This window comes from Lepidochelys kempii, chromosome 6 (genome assembly GCF_965140265.1).
Source record: "Lepidochelys kempii isolate rLepKem1 chromosome 6, rLepKem1.hap2, whole genome shotgun sequence".
Taxonomy (NCBI): domain Eukaryota; kingdom Metazoa; phylum Chordata; order Testudines; family Cheloniidae; genus Lepidochelys; species Lepidochelys kempii.
The window spans coordinates 64354897-64376387 of NC_133261.1; the positions used below are offsets into that span (position 1 = coordinate 64354897).

A 21491-nucleotide genomic window follows, 5' to 3' on the forward strand; every position below is an offset into this window, starting at 1 on the left:
TCACATATGACCTCCATATTGGTGCACGTAACAAAATTCATTCCGCACATGGACGTAAACAATTAGAGGGAACACTGCTTGGGATTATATTCTTTGACCTTTTTTTTTCTTATGTTTCTTAGGTGTTTTATACATAAATTATTATTAATCAGAAATCATATGTGGAATCTGTCTTGTATCTACATTAAGGAAAAGTATTGAAATGACTGTGCAATGCCTAGTGTCCATTCACAACAGCTGACCCAGGCCTTTGACAAGCATTGGTTACCACGTCTGAGAGCAGGTTTTTAGTTAGAAAACTGAGCGGAAAATATTGACCACTTTACAGAGGTGTGAATGAGTGTTTGCAAAGGACCTTGAGATTGTAACAGGTTGGTTTGCCCCTGGGCTGGAGAGCCTGGGGCTAAACCAGCTGTGATTACAAGATGAGCCAACCTGAGAGGAATCAGAAAATTAAAGTATAAATGGCAGTAGGAAGGTGAGGAGGATAGGGTAGTTGGTTGAGGGAAGTAGTAGAGCCTACTAGAAGTAGGAAGCCCTGAAGTAAGTGAAGGAAGCCCAGGAAACAGGATGCTGCGAGCAGCTGGAACTGGTGAAACACTTTGTGTTTGTTTTCGGATTTTTGAGTTCTGTTTTTGATTAAACTCTGTTGGCCTCCAGGAGCGGCAGGTTTGTAGAAACTTTGGTGATGCCCAGAGGGCCCCCCCCCCCCCAACTAAGGCTCTGTGAGGGAGTTTGGGTGGGGGAAGGAGGTCTGAGATGCAGGTCCTGGGCTGGGGCAGAGGATTGGGGTGTAGGATGGTTGAGAGGTTGGGCTCTGGGATGGAGTCTGGGGTGCAGGTTCTGGGGTGGAGTTTGGGTGCAGGCTCCAGGCTGGGGCAGGGGGTGGGGGTGAGGGTTACAGGCTCTGGGATGGCGTTTGGGAGCCAGAGGGGGTGTGTGGGAAAGGGGTGGGGGTGCAGGCTCTGTGGGGGAGGGTGTGTGTGCAGCGCTTACAGGGAAGGGACTGCCATCACACGTGGCTTCCTTCTTCCCCTGCTGCCTCTCACCATAGCCTCACTGGGGGTGGGGGATGGGGCTGCTCCTTGCCCAGCGTTGGGCAGGGGGGTGGGGGCAGATCACAGGGTCAAACACTCACCAAAGCCCCAGCAGCTGCTCAGGTGAGTGAGGTCCACTCCAGATGTCTCCCACCAGAAGCCCCCTCGGTGTCTCCTCCTGATGCATGCACAGGGAGGGGAGGGCTGCTAAGCATGTGTGCGCCTCTACCTCCTCCTGAGGTGCAGCCGGCTGCCTCAGCCTGCCACCAGCAGGGCTCTTGTGCTGGGCTGTAGCTGTAGGCGGCGGCGGCAGCAGCAGCCGCCAGTGCAGGCAGGCGAGGGAGAGCTGTGCCGCTTTCTTTCAGGCAGGGATGCTCTGGGGCCTGGGTGAGGTGCGCGGGGGTGGGGTGGGGCCGGTGGGGGCCGGGGGCTGCTCCAGGCAGGGCTGGGGGAGAGACCCAGCTCCAAACACTGGTGGAGCAGGGGCCCCAGCCCTGAATATTCCGGGAGCCTGGGCACCACGGGCCCATACAACTCCTTGCCCCTGCCTGGTAAAGAGTGAATTAAAGGATTTTGGATTGAGAAGGTGACTGGAAACTGAGACAGGAGTTCTTAAAGGCGCTCTCATGAGGGGGAAATTGAGGTAGGTGGCAGACACTGTACTAGAGATCATCCAGTAGAAGGTCAAGAGCCTAGGATCTATTCCAGCTAAAGAACCTGAGTAGATAATAAACCAGACTGAGGCAGGAATGATTGAGGCCTGCAAAGATTAGGTGACCCAAGTGCTCTCTTCTAGCTCCTATTTTTGTGTCCTTTGTTTTGGGCCTTTGTCCCATATTTTGGCCTTGGCAAGCAAGGAGGTATGTCATAGCTGGAATACTGATGGGAGGGAGGTGTCTATTTTTCCTGCAACCCCTCATGGCAACTACAGCATGTAACACCAGGATTCTGAAGCATCACCAGGAAGTCAGTTACCTGCCTTGGTGGACCAGCAGTCTGATGGCGCCTAGCAAATCTTAAATTCTCAGGAGCTGGTACCTGAGTTGCTTCTGTGTTTAGCAGCTACAGATGATGCAAAGTCCTTGCGTGTAAATTTACCAGGTAAATTATTAAAAATTGGAAGAACTGCGCAGAGGGGAACGGTGACCTGAATTAACCCTTAGCAAGCCAGAGAGAGTGCGCTGGAAAGCCGATCCTGCTCTATAGGAGCTGCTGTAGGTGCAGGCAGAAGGCCAGGGGGTGGGAGCAGGTGAGCTGAGGCCTGCAGCCAGATGATTTTCCCTGCTAAAGTCCCCTCCACCATCACCTCCCTGTACCGCAGCTGGCTCAGGACAGCAGCGAAGGAGTTAAGGGCTGGTGCGGGAGAAGGCCGGCTGTAAGGAGGGAGCATGTGCAGTTTGCAACCGCATCCATGCTACGGGTTAGTGTCACTGGAACATTTAATCTCCAGCCGCCGCCGCCTCGAGCCATCCATGGAGGCGAGGAAGACAATGCGCGGCTGAGCGGAGGAGGCGGGAGAGGCAGGAGCGAGGCAGAGCGTGGCCGCAGCAGCTGCCCTGGAGCGCTCTCTCCCCATCTCCGCCAGGGTAGGGGCAGTGGGAGCCAGTCCAGGCCTCCCGCAACGGAGCTGGCGGATGCTGGGCTGGGCGGGGGGATGCCGGGCCGGCGTGGGAGCCGGAGGGAGGGCTCTGGAGCCCGGCCTCTGTTGCTTTCGGTTTCTCGCTGCGCGGGCTCCGGCTCCGCTTCCTGCCGCGGGAGAGGAGTTGGAAGGGGGGTGAGGGGGCACCTCGCACCCGGAACAAAGCGGGCTCCGGGGCAGAGGCGGCGGGGGAGGGGGTTGCCCGGGGCAGCGGAAGGCAAACCCAGCGGGAGGGCAGCGCCGGGGGCTGGGAGCCAGCGCAGCTGGAGCGGAGTTGCGGGGGGTTGCGAGAGGGAGCCGGAGCCGGGGCCGGCCGCGAGCGGGGCGCTGGAGCCACACGGACGATCCCGGGTCAGGGTCTGTCGCCCTCTCCCGGGAATCGGCATCCGCGTGGGGCACCTGGCAGGCGCTGAGACCCGGCTCCCAGCGAAGGGAAGGCGCCTCGCCTCGCCTGCCCCGGCAGGCTCCGGCGCTTGCCCGCCCTGGCTGATCAGACGGCAGGGCACAGGCAGGAAAGACCCCTGGCACCTGCAGCGTCCGGGGTGCTGGGGAGGGTGCTGCACCTCTTGGCTTGAAGTGGTTTCTATCATATATATATATATATATATATACACACATACATACAGGGTTTACATTTGATTCAATGGCTCTCAGCACCCACAGTATACAAATTGTCCCAGCCCCCCTGCTTCTGCTCTTTCTCTGCGCCTTCCACGCTGTGCCGGTCTTCCCCTCCTTCCTTTGTCCCCTGTGGCTGTGAAGAGCCGGGGCTGGCATGCACTGTGGCAGGTGGAGGGTAGGCAAAGTTTCTTTGTGTGTTTCACATTCAGCCAGAGCTGATTGAGATGAGGGGCAGGGACCCTCCTGCGGTGTACTGGGGGCTTCCTGGTAGAGCTGGCTGAACAATGTACATTAACCTGGTCCCTTCGGCAAAGCAACGGGTCACCTTTGACACACAGCATTTTCTGTTGATTTGGGGAAATTTTTGTTTTGGGAAACAAATGAAATGGTGTTTGAATAGTGTCCATGTACCCTGATTTTTCTGAACAGCATGGCTCAATTTTTCTCTGCCCAATGCCATTCATTGTTTTGACATGAAACTAGTTTTTCAAAAGGTTGGATTGGGAATCAAATGTTTTGATTTTATTGAAATGAAGAAATTTTCAGAATTTTGTGTTTGCAGAAAACTTCTTTCCTGTTTAGTTTTTTTTCCTTTTTCGGAATGGGGGGGGACGACATTGAAATTCTTGAGGTTCCCACTAAACTGAAAATCTGGCTTCTGCCCATCCCTAGTCCTTGGTACCGGGATTTTTTAAGCTACCCTTAGACATTTGTGATGGCTGGGATATTAAGAGGTTCCCAAGCCCCTGTCCAAGCTCGTGTGTCACACCAGGGCTTCCTTGTCTGGTTTTGGCATCCTCTTGCGCTGGACCTGATAGGAGCCAAGGTTCAGAAGCTGGACCTGCTCTCCTTCCCACCAGAGGCAAGGAAGCTTTCCCAGCTTCAGTATTCCTTTCAGTTTGTTGCATTGCTTAATAACAGGAGGATCCTCTTATTTCCCTCTTGCCCGCTGGAAAAGATGGTCCCTCCAGGAGCTGAAAATATTTATAGGCAGGATGGTGAATTTGATTACCTGAATTATATTTATCCAGTGTCTGTAAAAGAAATAAAGCACTCAGAGTGCAACATCCTTTCATTTTCATGTATGCAAATACATTAATACTTATACTGCATTGATCGGGGACTTGATAGCAATAGATGATTCTATGATAGATAATAAATCCCAAAGGAAAATTTTTCAAAAAATTGAGTGAGCAGAAAAACAGCAATTGTTACAATGAGACCTCTACTGGCAGCAGCCACTGCAGGCTACAAGTCAGGCAAGCCATTCACTATGTACCAAATGTTAAGGACATACTTATGTCCTATTTACATCAATGGGATTTTCACCTCAGCTTAAGTACTTCCCTGAAGTGCGGTCATAATGAGCTGGTCCAACATATTCCACACATAGATGACAGTAGTGAACATGTTCCCAACAATGACACAATTCATTGCTGCTGGGAAAAATGTATTACACTTCAAAGTGGATGGGGTATGGTAGGGAATCTCCTCCCTGAGTTGTGTTGTACATGTTGATGGCCTATTCTGCACTGCTTATGCAGAGGACCCTTCCATTTGAGAGACACTATTACCATTTTGTAAAAGGGGAAACTGAGGCACTGTCAGTAGTAGATCTGGGCCTACAACCCAGGAATTGACTCCCATGCCTTGGTTTAACCATTAGTTAACACTGCCTCTCAACAAAGGATAACAGGGAGAGCAAGGCTCACTTATTATTTTTTGTTGTTATTGTCGGGCCTAGGAGCTCTAGTCATGTGTCAGGACCCTGTTGTGTTACATGCTGTACAGACACAAAATGCTTTGAGATCCTCCTGATACTTTGTACTCTATGTGCATTTTATTAGCTTATCTCCCCCTACCCAGGAAAAGTGGTATACAGGCACTGGAAAAAATATTTACTTTCTCCTTTATTGAGGTTGTCACAGCATGACCAAAAGGGAGGTCAGTATTATTGTATCTGTTCTACACATGGGTGAAAACTCAGGCAGACAGAAAGTGAGTGACTTGCTCAAGGTCACACGGTGAATCAGTGGCAGAGCAAAGAATAGCCTCTAGGAGTCTTGCCTCTTATAGCTACGCTGCAATCAGGCATTGTCATTGTAGCACCTATAGATGTGCCCGAGCTAGCTCAAGTAACAATGGCAATGAAGCCACAGCAATCTGGGCAGCTTCATGGGCTAGCTCTGCCAGTCCAGGAGCCTACATTTCTACTTGCGTGGCTGCTGACTATGCGCTAGTTCCTTGTGCTAGCTTTGACCTAGCTTAGGTCAAAGCTAGCTAAGGTATATCTACACATGCTGCAGTCACATCTCCCAGTTGCACTGCAGACACCCCTCCAGTGGCTTGCCCATGTCACAGTACTACATATAATATAAACTCCAGAACTGACACAACTACGGCCCAGTTATAACAAACAAGCAAAACACCCTAATCAAACAAAAAACAAATAAATCCAGAATAAATGGTTGATCTATTTGATTAATAATGACTTGTCATAGCAGCAGTTCTGCCCGTAAGGGTCAAATCTTGGCATTCTCACAGTACTGCAGATTAGTGTAAAAAAACTCATGGAGGGTCATACAAATGATCCAGGGGCTGGAAAACAAGCCTACAATGTGAGGCTTAAGGAGCTCAACTTATTCATCTTATTGAAGAGAAGGTTGAGAGGTGACTTGATCACTGTGTATAAATGCTTACATGCGGAATGAGAGAGCTGATCACCAGGGATCCTAGTTTTCTGTGATTGAAAAAATACCAAAATTCTCTGATTTAAAAAAAATAAAAATTTGCAGTTTTCCATGATTAAAATGAGACACTGAATTTTAGTTTCCCTAGCCACAATACATACAGGTATCAATAAAACGTTGTATTCAACTGGTATACAGCGGAGCCCCATTTGTCCAATGTAATTGGGATTGGGGCCAGACTGGATAATCAAAAATTCAAATAATCTGGAGAGTTTCATCCCCGGGTGGCAAGGCTCAGGGTGTCAGCCCTGGTTTGTAGGGAGAGCTGGATAATGGAGGTGCAGATAAACAGGGTTCTTATTGTTTTTATTTTTTCACAAAATGTAAAAACTAAAGATTTTATGTAAAAATGCAAAATCTGCGTTTTTCCATGGCAAACGGATTTCTAGGATTCCTGCTGATTACAGAGGGCTTTTCAACCTTGCTGACAAAGGCATAAAAATATCCAGTGGTTGGAAACTGAAGTTAGACAAATTCAGCCTTGAAATAAGACACAGTTTCCTAGCAATGAGGGAAATTAAATATTAGAACAGCTTACCAGGGGTGGGGGGGGGCTCATCATTAAGAAGACATAGGATATCTTTTTTTAAAAGATATACTTTAATCCAGTTTCTGGGAGAAATTCTACAGTCTATGTATGCAGGGGGGCAGGCTGGATGGTTGTGGTAGTTCATTCTGGCCTTGGAATCTGTGACTTTATGAACCATTGTGTCCATTCCCTTCTTTTATGGGCCATGGAGACAATGGGAAGTTCTCCATTTCCCTCAACATGCTCATAATATTTGCAACTCTGCAGTAAGACAATGACAATCTCATGCTTCAAGGGCTTCAGCCATTTGCCTGCTGGGGTCAGGAAGGAATGTTTCTTTTCTCTAATGCACAATTGTCTAGATGTATTCTGAGGGGTTTTCCCCATCTTCTTCTGAAGCATCAGCAATTGGCCACAACTGGATACAGGGTGGACCCGTGCTCTGAAGTGGTACAGCGAATCCTCCGTCTTGATGCCTGGCGGGTGTGTTTTGCTCATCTGCTCAGGTTCAAACTGATCACCAGATTTGAGGGCAGGAAGTAATTCTCCCCCCAGCCCAGATTGGCAGAGACATTGGTAAGGTGCGGGTTTGTCTTCGTCTGCAGCATGGAGCATGGATTGCCTGCTGGATCTTCGGGTCATATCTCACCTAATCATTTCCCTGCCATTGCAGGAACCTTGGGCATCGATGGCATCTTGGTCTCCTGTTTTCTGCCTGTGGTGCACATTATTAGTATTATTAAATGTATTATCATGGCACCCAGTCGGAGACAGGACCCTGTTAGGCTAGGTGCTGTACAAATACAGAGCAGAAAAATACCCCCTGCTCCAAAGACCTTACAATCTATGTATAAGACAAGAGACAACAGTGGGATACAGACAGATGGGGTAGTACAAGGAAACAGTGAAACAATATTGGTCAGCATGATCACCAGCAGTCGAACTGTTGTCAAATTATTTGTAGATATCACAGAAAAAGGAGTGTTTTGAAGGAGGATCATGAGTTAGTTTTGCAGATGTTTACAGGTAGCTTCTCCCATACATGAGCAGCAGCATGGGGGAAAGCAAAAAGGTGCTTGTTTGAAAATTTAACAAATGGGTGATGGAATCCGGCTTCCTGAGCTAATCAGAGGGAAGAGTTGACCTTTCAGTACTGAATGAGAGATGATAGGTAGGGTAGGGATAGGTCATGAAGGGCCTGGAAAATGAAGACAAGCAGCTTACGTTTGATGTGATAGAGAAGGGGGAGGCAGCAGAGGGATATAATGAGAGGGAACATGGTCAAAGTAATGGGCTAGGACAGGGGTTCTCAAACTTCATTGCATTGTGACACACTTCTGACAAGAAAAATTACTACATGACCCCAGGAGTGGGGACGGAAGCCTGAGTCTGCCTGAGTCCCACCGCCCAGGGTGGGGGGCCAAAGCAGAAGCCCAGGCCTGTAACCTGAGCCCTACTACCTAGGGTCAAAGCCCTCGGGCATCAGCTAGGGTTGCCAACTTTCTAATTGCACAAAACTGAACACCCCTGCCCTACCCCTTCCCTTCCCTGAGGCCCCGTCCTTCTTGCTCCATTCCCCCTCCCTCTGTTGCGCACTCTCCCCCATCCTCACTCGCTTTCACCAGGCTGGGGCAGGGGGTTGGAGTGGGGAGAGGGGTGAGGGCTCTGGCTGGAGGTGCAGATTACGGGGTGAGGCCAGGGATGAGGGGTTTGGGGTGCGGGAGAGGGCTCTGGGCTGGGGCAGGGGGAATAGGGTGAGGGGGGGGTGTGGGCTCTGGGTGGGGCCAGAATTGAGGGGTTCAGGGTGCAGGAGAGCGCTCCAGCCTGGGGCGGGGTGGGAGGGGTGAGGGCTCTGGCTGTGGGTGTGGGCTCTGGGGTGGGGTTGGGAATGAGGGGTTTGTGGTGCAGGATGGGGCTCCAGGCTGGGCAGGAGGTTAGGGGGGTGCAGGCTCCGGGAGGGAGTTTAGGTTTGGGAGGGGACTCGGGGTAGGGGGTTGAAGTGTGGGAGAATGGTTGGGGTGTGGGGTCCCTGTGGTGCTTACTACAGCTCCTAGGAAGCAGCCGCCAGGTTCCTGTGGCATGGGTGGCCAGGGGGACTCTGAGTGCTGCCCTCATACTTGCAAGTGCCACCCCCACGCCTGCAGGTGCCACTCCCGCAGCTCCCATTGGTCACAGTTCCCGGCCAATGGGAGCTGCTCAGCCGGCACTTGGGGCGTGGGCAGCACGTAGAGCCTTCCTGCCCGCTCAAGCATCTGGGGCTGCAGGTACTTGGCAGCCACTTCCAGGAGCTGTGTGGAGCTAGGGCTGTCTTAGCGCCGGGCCTCTGCTGCACCGCTGACCAGACTTTTAACGGCTCAGTCAGCGGTGCTGACCAGAACCGCCAGGGTCCCTTTTTGACCAGGTGTTCCAGTCAAAAAACGGACTCCTGGCAACCCTAGTTGCAGCCCTACGCCCCAGTGAGTCTAATGCCTGCCCTGTCACAACCCACTTTGGGGTCCCAACCCACAGTTTGAGAACCGCTGGGCCAGGAAAATGATCTTTGTAGCGGCATGCTGAATGGATATAAGTGGAACGAGATTGCATCTCTACGGACCAGAGAGAAGAATGTTGCAGTACTTCCAACACAAGATAATGGGCGCCTGGATGAACATTTTAGCTGTGTGGATGAATAGGAAGGGCCCTCTCTTAGATATGTTATGCAGAAGGAATCTGCAAGACTTAATCATAGCCTGGATGTGAGGACCTAGAGAATGGTTCAGGTCAAAGATGATAACCAGATTATGGGCCTAAGTGACAGGCAGGATGATGGAGTTGCCTGCAGAGAACAAGAAAGTTTAGTCTCCTGAGTATGGAATGGTTTAGTCTAACCCAAGTTATTGGGTTCAAAACAGGGGTAACTAGGTGAAATTTAATGGCCTGTGATATGCAGGAAGTCAGACTAGATAATCGAATGGTCCCTTCTGGCCTTAAACTCTCTGAAACTATGAAGGCAGAGAAGCAAATTTTTCACGGAAAATGAAAGGAAAGTGTCCTGAAAAGACGGCTACAAAACAGTAAAGATTTGGTAAAGCCTACTATTTGTGAGGAGGTGAAGGCTACAGTGGCATATGTTAGAGAGCTTATTCCTTCACTCTCCCACTTCCCTGGTCCTTCTCGCATGAACAGAGAGCAACAATACCCGAAGTCCGAAGGTGCAAACAATTAGATGTTTATTGGGGTGAACTTCCAGCAAGCTTAAATACAAGTTCCTTTTTCCTTATTTTCGAATCCCAACTTACTTCCTGTTTGCCCCTAATTTATATAGTAATATTCTTAGCTATACCTTAACCAATCATTCTACTGAAATTTAACTAACCAATCCTAACATATTGTAACATGATTAGCTAACCAATTATATCCCACCACAATAATTAGATTACACCCAGCAAAATTAACTATACAGCAGACAGAAACAATCACAGAACCAGACAGAGACCATGCCAATAAACAATAGCAAAGTGGGAACTATAATGACAAAACAATACCGAAGTGGGGATTTCACAACTACATCTATAAAGACATAAGAATTTCCCAGCTGTGTCTATTGATAAGTGAGTTCTTACCAGACAGAAAACTATCAACCTCAATTTCCTTTTACATCTTCTAGGCACTTCCCTTTCTCTGGAGGTGATAGGCACTATCAGGACAGGATTGTATTCCTAACAGCCCAATAGCACCTTCTTTCAATGTGACTAGTTTGGAATGTGAGGATGTGACCGGTCGCTTCCCAGCTTATGGCTGCCTCTGTCGCTTAGCCAAAGGCCTTAGCCTAAGAACAGGGCCTCAGACTGTCGCAGTAAGAGAAGGACCTTACACTGGCAGACAGTGATTTTGATTCTTTCTTTTATACCTCTAACTAGCCAAGTGATAAGAATACACCTAAATTCTTAAAGTACAGGCCTTTGCAGACAGGCCTGAATATCTATATCCTAACAGCATAGAAAAGGGAGCTGTTTGTCATGGCACTAGAGCCATACAAGTAGTAGGGTAGTGGTTATTTCTGTTGATGCTATGTCACCCTCAGGATTTTGTGTGTTTCTGGATTTCATTTAATAAAAGTCATATTTAAATAAATAAAGTGAAGGGGCTTCCAGACATGGCTTTCTGTGCCAAACTGCCTGCCACCCTCAGCAAGATAGACTAGAAAATTTGTAATGCTAATTAAAGGGAAGGAATATTCTTTTCCCCTTGGGTTAATTATTCTGGGGAAACAGGGTCAATTGCTCTGAGTAAACTTGTTGTTTACTAGTGGGAGTCAGATTGAGATATTTTTTCCTTTCTCCACCTTCCCCTACTGGAGAGTTTTGTATATTTAGATATGTTCTGGGGCTCTTGCATCTTTCTTTGCGTAAGGCATTGGCCACAGATGGAGACAGGATCCTGACTAGAAGAATGATTGGTTTGTTCTGCTTTGTCAGCTCCTATGTGGCCTGAGAGTGAAGCAAGACTTTACAAAGGTACTTTTGGTTTTGGTCTAAACTGAAGTGCACTGGGGATGAATTTTAAGCATCCAGCAGTAGGAGTTCCACCTTCCAGAGAAAAACCTATGTGTAACAAGAAGGTGAAAGTGGCTATTTTCTCATTTATTTTCAAAGGAAGATTTAGCACCAAGGGAGCTAAATATACTGGCAATTCCTGTGCTCGTCATAGCCAACAAGTGAATATATAAAAATGGCCCCATTTTGCTTCTCAGATCTGCTTCCCATAAATACCTTTGAGTAAGGTCTGCTGCTTGTATCATCACAAGAAATGTTTCCTCCTGTTAGCCCTGCAAGCCCAATACAGATGTAGTAGAGTGAACTGGAGTCTGTTCTGCATTCTAAGTCAGCAACAGAGTTATCTGGTCAGCTTCTAGTCTCTCCATTATCCATGATGATGTGTAAGGCAAAAAGACCCAGATAGTTTTTCACATCCTAGATGAAGGTTGTGTGCTGGCAGCCAGAAAAAGCACATTCTTTTGAGAACTGAGCGAGCTGGATTTGGAAGTCACACAAGAATGGGCATACTGTGTCAGACCAGTGGTCCATCTAGCCCAGTCTGTTGTCTTCTGACAGTGGCTGGTGCCAGGTGCTTCAGAGGGAATGAACAGAACAGGGCAATGTATCAAGTGATCCATCCCCTGTTGTCATGGAGAGGGGATAAATATGATGTTTTTTACAGCTCCACTTTTCTGCCTATATCTGCACTTTAAGGTACAAATACCATCTGTGCTGGACACTTGTGACATGAAGTTTAGGCGGTGATTCTGTCTGATAGTGAGTAGGAAAGAAAGCAAACTGAGTTGAAGCTCTGGCTCTGCAGCAACAGATACTAGCACCTGTGCCAGTTTGGAATGATGCGCCCCTTTCTGGTTGGTTAGCATGCCACATTCCTGTTAGCTTCTTTGTAAGTGATTGTGGAAGTATAACATTGTATAAGTATAACGTTGTATAAGGGGACATGCTGGATACATTGTATATGAGAGGGCATGCCAAAACATGTTACAAAGTATCTGAGGGAGCACACGTAGGGACATTTAGCTTTTGAATGGAGAAGCAATTAAGATAGAGCCAGCATGTCTAAGAAGCAGACATCAGAATGGAACGTGTGAAGGGCAATTAGTTAAGTTAACTGGAAGTTGTTAAAGGAGATTGTTAAGGGTGGCAGGTAATTGAAGATATGTGACTGGTCTCAGGGATCTCGAGGGGTGGTGACTAAAATCTTTTTCTTCTTTTGTCTAACTTCTCTGTAACTTGTTCTCCAAAAAACTGTATAAATTAAAAGACACAAGCCCCACTCGGGGGGCTCACTTCTAAATGTATTAGCAGAGCAGCTTTGCTAATAAAACAGAGTGGTCTGATAAGTTGTGAGTCTGAGTCAAACTTTGACATGATACACCCATTGATGTCTGTTACAAGTCAAAGGTTGTTCATAAACTCAAAGGCACCTAACTCCTTCCCACCACCCCATCCCACAAAATGCAAAAGATATAGGTAATTTCCGAGGTTGCATGTGTGCATGTTCATAACTGTTTTTAATGTAATATTAGCCTGAAGGGAAGCTGAGCAGCTTTAGAAGTTTCTCTTGTACACTGTAAATTCCACTCTGAGTGGGGAATCGGAACTGGTTCCCGTTAGTGGAGGGCAGGGAAGGATTTATGTCATCCTCTGCTTGCATATTGCCATTAAACGCAGCTAATCAAATCTAGTACAGTAGTTCAGAGCAACCCCACTCCTAAACCTTCTCCTTCTCCACAATCTTCTTTTCAAGCTCTTCATAAAAGTTGGATTAGCATATAAAGAGGCTCTTGTCCATTAAGTCTTCACTATCATGTGTTATCTTTCCTTCAGTTGTACAAGGCTAGAGCATTAGTGCTCATTAGATCAGCATTGATGGGGTAAGCTGGCAAGTCTTGAATGATCAGTGAACTCCTTTCTTGCTGGATCATCCCCCTCAGGCTGATATGTTTGTCTTGAATTAAGGCAGCATCTACCAGAAGTACATATTATAAAGAAGCTCTGAAAATCAAACTTCTGTCCTTGAGTTCTGCTGCTCCATCGCGGCTAGTGGGGGAAAAAAAGGGATTCTAAGTTGCTTTGTGCTGTCAGATGGCTGCAGTGCTCCATTTCGGAGGTGATGCACTTCAGTGGTGCTTGTAGTAATCTCTGTATAGGTGTCCTAGATGTAAAATTCAAGGGGGACAAACTCTAAAAGAGCATAAATGGGCATAGCTCCATAAATCTTGTCCAAGGTATTGATTTAGATCTATAAAAGCCAATATTAGCCTGGGAGCATAACGCAGTAAAATCTCATTCCATGGGCAAGTTAGTGATAGAACGGTAAGGGAGGTGTCATTTGACTCGTAAAATTCTACAGAAGCATAATTTAAATGGTGTCATTCTCTGTAGTGTGGCAGGGGAGATTCAGACCCCCACCTCCCAGCTTCAGGTCCTCCAGTTGGTGGAAATTTTAATAATACGATGTTGTCGGAAATGGGTCAAGTTGGATATCATTCAAAAACCCTTTCTGCATGAACACAATGGTACCAAACCAGACAAACCTACTACAATTATGTAGTTATGTATTTGAGAAAATGTATAAAAATCAACTTTTTAAAATTATACTTTAACACAGTGATGCAATGCTTATATAAAAAAGATATTGATCTTTGGTAATCCAAGGATAGTTAGTCTTGACACGTAGGAGTGAAACCATTTATTTATCAAAGTCATTATACGTGTCCTCTCTGTCTAGGGCACCACTACTAGACCTGTCACACTGATCCTCATCTGCGCCACACTCTCACATCTCTGTGCAAGGCAGGCTGCTGGTCAAACATTTGCAGGACAGTGAACATCCTGGTCTTTGCATACGAGCTTTTGATTACCTGAAGGATTGATTTGGGAGCACGTGATATTTCACACATAACTGGTTTGATCAGTGCATCCCGCAAGACTCATCCATGCCTGATAGTGAGAGTTTCTGGATCCGCTCAATCATCCCGGAGCTATTCCATTGCTTGATAATTTGGCCTCTTGATAGCAGGTATGAATGCATCCCTTGTCAGTGGCAGTTTTTCTCCATTTGTCTATTTCTTGGAAAACATCCACAAGCCTAGCTCTGCAAGTGTCATAATGTTGGTCTTCAAATGGTAAACTCAGTATATGAATGCCTCCAGTGCAGTTATGACCTCATCAGAGAGACTCTCAGCTGTTCTGAGGATCCTGAGAGAGAGGAGAGTCTTTGGAAGCTGAATCAAATGCCTTTCAGTAAGATAATTTGTTCTTCCCTGCCAGCCTTCCAGTAGTGTCACATCCTGAAAGGGTGAAGAAACCTGGCAGTGTGGTGGCTTTTAATGGTGTGAATGATAGGAACACACCTTCTGAGAGAGAGACAACGATTCTATTTCCCAGCAGCAGGCACAAAACCAGAATCTTGCAAAAATCTTGGGTAGTGTCTCACAGAAACACTAGAACATCTGTGTCTTGTGCAAAGATCTGGAGTTTAGTAGCATTGATTTTTCTATGGCATTGATGACATACAAGATAACTTTAGTGTCAGCTTCCTCATGAGAACTATGAAGAAACTCTACCAAACAGTGCAAGGCAGCAGCTTCATTATGCCATCCAGTGTCAAAATTCTTAGAGCAATTCTTCATATGCTGGAGTATTTTTCCTGTAAGGTATGTGGTTAACTCATCCTTTGTGTGAGTATGAGACAGTAACTTCTTCACTGTGACGTTGGAGATGTTCATGAAGTCAGTGATTTTTGTATTGGACAGGTGCAATATCATGGAGTCTCTTCTTTCTGGTAATATTTTTAATTAATTCCTCTGTATATGTATCAAACACCAGGTGGACTTCGCCATAGGGCCAATATTTTCTCTGTAGCCTCATAATGAAGTGTTCAGCCAAATCTCAGCAGGTATTAACAGTTTTTGGTTTGTCAAGAGTTTGTACCTCAGCCATACCAACTATGATTCTATGCTGAAAGGCCTCTGGTTCATAAGATACTGGTCATGTTGTCAGTAGATGCTGGCTTAGGAAGCCATGCAGGATACGTATTAGTTTGCTTTTTGCCCGGCACATATAAATTGTTCTGTCATATTGAAATGTCCATTGTGGCACCACGGAAAACTCATACTTCAAGTCTCACATAGATCAAGCTCATACTGAGATTTGGACACAACCAGGAAATGAGCAAACAACGACCTGTCTGTGGTTAGCCCTGTAACAGTCCTGCCACACCTTCACTTTGACTTTCTTCTTTGCATTCGAGCACAGCTTTAGTCTGTTTTTGATCAGAGCCCATAGATTGATGGAGCCTTGGATAATTCTTTGAATTTTGAAGGTTTCATACATGTGGTGACCTAAAGTATCCATTTGACTGACATCTTTAGCTATCATATCCCTGAAGACTGCTTTCATCATGATATTAATGAGCTCCTGTCTGTCGTACTCGAATAGTTTGCCAGTATGAGTAAACTCATCCTGTAGCTTTAAAATTTCCCCTTCTTGGCATTTAACAATGCCTAATGAGTCTAGATGGTGCTTGCTTACTTCTGGGGACAACATCCCAGCTATACTTAATGTTTTGTTCTAAATTGGATGGACTTCTGCGGTTGACAGGAAACACCAGGAAAGAGTATTTGGATGCTGTGCTACCAACCCCATAATGACTTTCACTGCTTTGTTTTCCTGTTCTAGGTTTTCAGCTGAACCAAGTACACAGAAGGGAACTGGCGACCTTTTTTAACAAGTCAATTTCCTTTTTGAAATTCCTCCCATGTGTCAGGGTCAGACTTTTCTCCACCTGCTATTTCAGTGAGGTATAGGGCAATCATTGCAGAATAGTTGGTTAAATCTAAAGCAAAAAACTATTTCACAAACCGCAATGTTCCCTCTAATTTTTTCCATCAATTTGCGGAATGAATTTTGTTATGTGCAGCACCAATACTGAGGTAATGTGTGGATGTGCACTACCAGTAGAAACAAAAAACCTAAATATAATATATATATTTTTTAAAAGCCCGCTCTCCCTGTCGCAGCCCCGGGACTGGGGGAGAGGCCTCTTTCCCCGCCACAGCTCTGCATGCCCCAAGCTCTCCCATCACTGCCCCCCATCTCACCCCACTGTCCACACCTACCCCGATTCCCCACCTCACCCTACACATCCTCCAGGCCCACCTGTGCCTACGCCCCCTGTGCTGGGTGTGTGCCTGCACTAATCAGGTGTGTGCCCCTTGAAACCTCTTGTGTGGTTGCGCAGGCATGCACCTTAGAGTGAACACAGTCACAAAGTCTTCCAGAGGTGTGAGGTGCAAATTCAAATTAGCCGTCCTGACAGATCAAATAAAGAGCAGCAAACACCTGTCAACAGCTGGCATTTGTCCCGTCATCTTCATGTTTCTCCTGATCCTTGATGAATTTCCTCAACCTGCCTTGCCAAAGCCAATTTATGGGCACACTTCTCATAGCATGTAAGATGCCACTGAGTGCTGTGTTTAAGTAGGTCCTCCACTGTGGTATTCTCCAAAGATTCTGCTACTAGTTGGTACTCTTCATCTCCCCACTGATGCCTAAAAATGATTGAGACAAAAGTAAAAACAAGGATTTTGTAATAAGTTACTTTGAGATTGTAATTAGTTACTTAACATACATTACGTAATTTTGTGCATGCTGTTCGATTCTTGTAATTTTTGGCTTGATGCTGATGTCTTAACCAGTGCCTCATTACAACTCATTTGGCATAATAAACAAAGCTGACAATCAATACCGCTGGTCCCCTTTTTTTTGCTGATGATGGCAAATGAACTTGAAGCCCTCCTTCCATTTATATTAATCTGTCACATTAAAAAAATTAATTGGGTATCATGTTCTGAGCATTAATTGATAGCACAATATTGTTAGTGAAGGACCATAATTTAACTTTTTGTGAGGGCTGCATGTTTGACGTATCTGTGCTAAGATATAATTAAACATTCTTTCAAATATATATCTACATAATTGTTCTAGGTTTGTCATGGTTGGTACCACTGTGTTCCTGAGAGAAGGGACTTTTGAATGAAATCCAGCTCAACGCATTGCCAATGACATTGTGTTATCAACATTTCCATCTACCAGAAGATGTGGTGCTGGGAGCTGGGGAGGAGGTGAGGGAGTATCCCTGCAATGCCGCAGAGGGTGACACCATTGAAATTCTGTAGATGTTTGTGAATCAAATGACTGCTCCCTTACTTTCCTATCATTAACTGGCCCATGGAATAAGACATGCTCCCAGACTTTATTGTGTGTGGTTCTTGGCTACCTCCGAGACTCCCATTCCCTTGTTACTGTATATTTGCTCATAGTGCCTAGGTCTGAATGTCTGGTTGCTGGGCATTCTCAGTGGAGGGTTTGCTATTCTGGAATTCTTGCTAATCTGACAAAGCCCAAGCCAGTTGAGTTTCAGGGCACCCTCTTGGGACCATGTATCGTCTCAGACTTTTGCATGAGCAGGTGATTGTGGGAAAGACATTCCAGGTAAATTCTTGAGGAGGAGGAAGTCTCCTTCTTTGTTTTGTGATTTTGGTGTTATAATGTTGTGTACATTTTCTTGGAGTAGCTTGATGGGTGCAGTGTAAGCAGATCGAAATAAATAAAGGGTCTGATCCCGCAGTCCTCTCAAAGGCACATTATCCAGTGAGGCTTTTAATTGGCAGCCCACTGGAGGGACTACAGGATCTGGTGAATAGTTTGTGAAATACTTTGAAATCTACCAGGATGAGATCAGCTAATATGAGATAGCAAGAGAAGCAAGACAGTAAGGTATGGTAACAATTCCATAGTGATGTAGGACCTCACTGTTGCCACTCTGATGCTCTCCATGGCCATTAAAAACTTCACAAAGACAATAGGGAGAAAATTCAGATTCCCACCACCTTCCAAAAGCGCAAGCCCTTGCTGCTTGGGATAAAGGAGAATATCTGTTATATGTGAACAACATGGGGGCTATCCTATGGAGTTGAGCAGTTCAGATGCCAACCAGTAGAGGGTAGTGGTAGATGTATAAAACAGCCAGTTTATTATAATATTACGATAATATACAGTTTGGAGATAATTACATGTTTTGGAAACAAGGTCTGAGATTTGACTTTGACATTGTGAGGTATTAGTGATCACCATAAAGGTAATAAAAGGCATGATACTTTTGTAGGTTTGTTAGAATTAGATCAGTTTTCAAAGATGAAGTCCATAAGTAGAAGACATCCATTTCTAAAAATGTTGCACAGCTACTGAATTACACCTGTTCATCAGAGGGGGAGCTCCATTAATTTTTGTGATTGCTTTTACTCCAAGTTTAAGTTTGTGTGTTACTCCATTTTTTTGGCTACATCCCAGGGATGGGAATGAGGGAGGGTATCAGATTCCGACCGGAGAGACATACTTTTCATATTTTGGTACTTGAGATACCAGTGAAGGAAAGGTTTCAGAGTGGTAGCCATGTTAGTCTGTATCAGCAAAAAGAACGAGGAGTACTTGTGGCATCTTAGAGCCTAACAAATTTATTTGAGCATAAGCTTATGTGGGCTAAAACCCACTTCATCGGATGCATGCAGTGGAAAATACAGTAGGAAGATAGATAGATAGATACACAGAGAACATGAAAAAATGACGGCTAGTGGCGTTCTGTTACTTTCTTTGTTGGGCCTGTCCTGTAGTAGGTGACTTCTGGGTACCCTTCTGTCAATCTGTTTCTTCACTTCAGCAGGTGGGTATTGTAGTTGTAAGAACGCTTGATAGAGATCTTGTAGGTGTTTGTCTCTGTCTAGGGGTTGGAGCGCTGTCTAAGGGTCTAGGAATCTCAGAAAGCCCAGATTTGTGCTGTAACCACTGATCTCTACTTTATTATCAGTAAAGAGATTAAATGGGTTGGTTACTTGTGGCAGTAATTTTTTTTGATTGGGTAAGGAAACATAAGAATGACAAATGATTATGTGACAATGATATCTAAAAGTGTATGTGACACTTAGGAAAAGGTTATTCAGACAAGTTTCTAGGCAACCGTGTCCTGCCTTTGATTACCAATCAGCCAATGAGAGTTTGTTCTGATGTTGTAATGTTTGTACTCTAATCCTTGATAGAGCATGTGTGGGTCGAGTTTTGTGACAACTGGTCACTTTGTTTAGCGAACACCACAGCTCTCATCCTGCTAAATTAATTTTATTTTAAAGACACACTATTAAGTCAAATTTGACCTCCAATTTAAATTTGGCAACTTAAAAAAGTTTTTATAAAACCTAAGAGCAATAGAAATGTTTCAGTTATTTTAAAATACCGTAATTCAAAAGTAAATTTTTATAAATACATAACCATTCCTTTCTGCAGTGTTTGCAATCCAAACATTTCAATGTTTTGCTGGTGCCTGAGAGCACAAATGTGAAACAAATATGAAACTGACCGGTCTATTATTATTTTCATTGTTGAGCAGAGAAAAATTTAAAAAGTGAATAATATAAACAGCAAAAAAGTAATAAGAATTTAATAATTGAAGGCACTTAGTAGTAATAGCACTTAGGAAAATATGTGTTTGTTTTTAAATGTTGATTTTAACTGGGCTACGTCCTGTGTATGAAAACAGTTGTAGTCAGAATTTTTTTTTTTTTTTACACTTAACTATTACTTGAAACACAGGAAAAGTCAGATTTTGCTCCTGGCAGCAAACTGCCAGGAAAATATTTGAAGACATTATAATTCTTCTGTGATACAGGCATCTCCCCAACATTTGTGACACGCAGGGTGGCAATGAGGCAGTTAAAAAGAAATGTTGTACTCTGAAGTGCTACTATTGTGATTCCCAACTCTTTGCCTCAAGTTTTCACTTGGGCTGCTGTACCTAGTAGCATTTAGGAAAAAGGATAACTCGTGCATAGCACCTACGATTGTTTGCTTTCATCATTTGCATCTAGAAGTTGTCGTCACTGTACAGACTTGGCTTGAAATGTACAGTAGAGCAATTGTTCTCTTTGGTAGGTGGGGAATGTGTGGTAGCAGTATACGGCAGATAACTTGCAGATTCGAATTCAGGGCTTTCATAGGGAAAACTCAGCTGTGAATATGAGCTCATGTTTTGCCTACTAGTCGAAGTTTACAAAAGTTCAGATTCCTGCTGATCGCTATACAAATTTCAAAAGGCATATGAAGAACTTTGGGTGTCTAATACACTGTGACACAGCGCTCTCAACCGTATTTTCATAAGAGACGGGGTTGAGTTTCTGAAAACAGGACTGGGAACCAGGAATTCCTGGTTTCTGTTTCCAGCTTTGTCAGTAACTCACAGAGAAACATTGGGCAAGTCACATAACCTCTCTGTGCCTACATTTCCTATTTGTAAAATGGCACTTAATACTCTCTCATGGAATTGTTGTATGGACTGATTAGTTAATTAGTTTTGCAAAGCACTTTGAAGAAAAGTTCAAAGTAATAAATGAACCAAAATACAGAAAAATACGTGGAAGAAATACAGAAACTCCCACTTTCCAGTCAAGAATTGACTCCCCTTTTTTGTTTGGTTACTGCAGATACTCTTATTTGGTGAACAGAACAAGTGGTTAATCCTACAAATGTGCAATCTCCAGCCTTGTTTACATTGGGAACGTTAGTGCCCATATTACAACAACTGCCAGCAATGGCGCATCAGTGCGAATGGTACAACAGTGTAAGTGCTAGTGGTTCATTGGGTTCCTAATAGATGCCTGAGCCTGGCCTACGCTAGTGGATTTTATTTATTTCTGTCTAGGTATCTTGATGACCCCATCACCATTATCAAAAGATGCCTTCACAAGCATTTCACCTTTTAAGCATTGATATTGCAAACATGTCAGCTTCGTTACAAATTGAACGCAAAAAAAATAAAATAATTTTGGACCCTTACAGTTGCATTACATGCTCCAAGTATGAGGCTGAGCATGCATCCTTGTCCGTTCTACTTTACTCATATGCTTTACGATATACTATTTCTCAAATAATATTTTTCATTCAAATGTAGATACACACATGTGCTTAAGGTAATACAGACTGTATTGTAGTGCAGCTGCATTATTTTAGTGAAAGGAGGTGTCTCTAGCATCATTGTGCCCCCTCATCCCATGATAGGCCACTGGTTACAATTGAGTTGTAGGTAAAAGTGCTCCCTACTGAACCCGAAACACCACTTCCTAGAGCATTGAGTTTTTCCGTGGCAGTGGAGGCTCTCATCTCAGCACTGTCCCAAGATGTCAAATTCCACAAACTTAACAAGGTCAAGATCACTGGTCTAGGTAGTAGAACTGCAGGTTTTTTTATTCCTGGTCTCTCATCCTGAAATATCTAGACCTATCTTTTTTTTTTTTTCTTCATTCTTAAATGGGGATGGGTGGG

The 21491-nt window shown here is 45.0% G+C and overlaps 2 protein-coding genes across 5 annotated transcripts in view; both read left to right on the forward strand.

Moving 5' to 3' along the window:
• Nucleotides 1-2065: 2065 nt before the first annotated feature.
• The window catches only part of RAD51B (RAD51 paralog B), a 716515-nt gene continuing 697089 nt past the window's right edge, over nucleotides 2066-21491 (forward strand). The window contains exon 1 of one of the 3 annotated variants that reach the window (XM_073348429.1): nucleotides 2066-2138. The gene's annotated coding sequence lies outside the window, so the exon portion shown is untranslated. Of the gene's footprint in view, nucleotides 2139-2544; nucleotides 2624-21491 lie in introns of those variants that run through there. The other 2 variants (XM_073348426.1, XM_073348430.1) reach the window with 2 other exon arrangements.
• TMEM229B (transmembrane protein 229B) overlaps nucleotides 2445-21491 on the forward strand; it is a 77716-nt gene continuing 58669 nt past the window's right edge. The window contains exon 1 of one of the 2 annotated variants that reach the window (XM_073348433.1): nucleotides 2445-2623. In XM_073348433.1, coding sequence (XP_073204534.1) covers nucleotides 2449-2623 — 175 coding nt within the window. In that variant the 5' untranslated portion in view covers nucleotides 2445-2448. The remainder of the gene's footprint in view (nucleotides 2624-21491) is intronic. The other variant, XM_073348435.1, reaches the window with a different exon arrangement.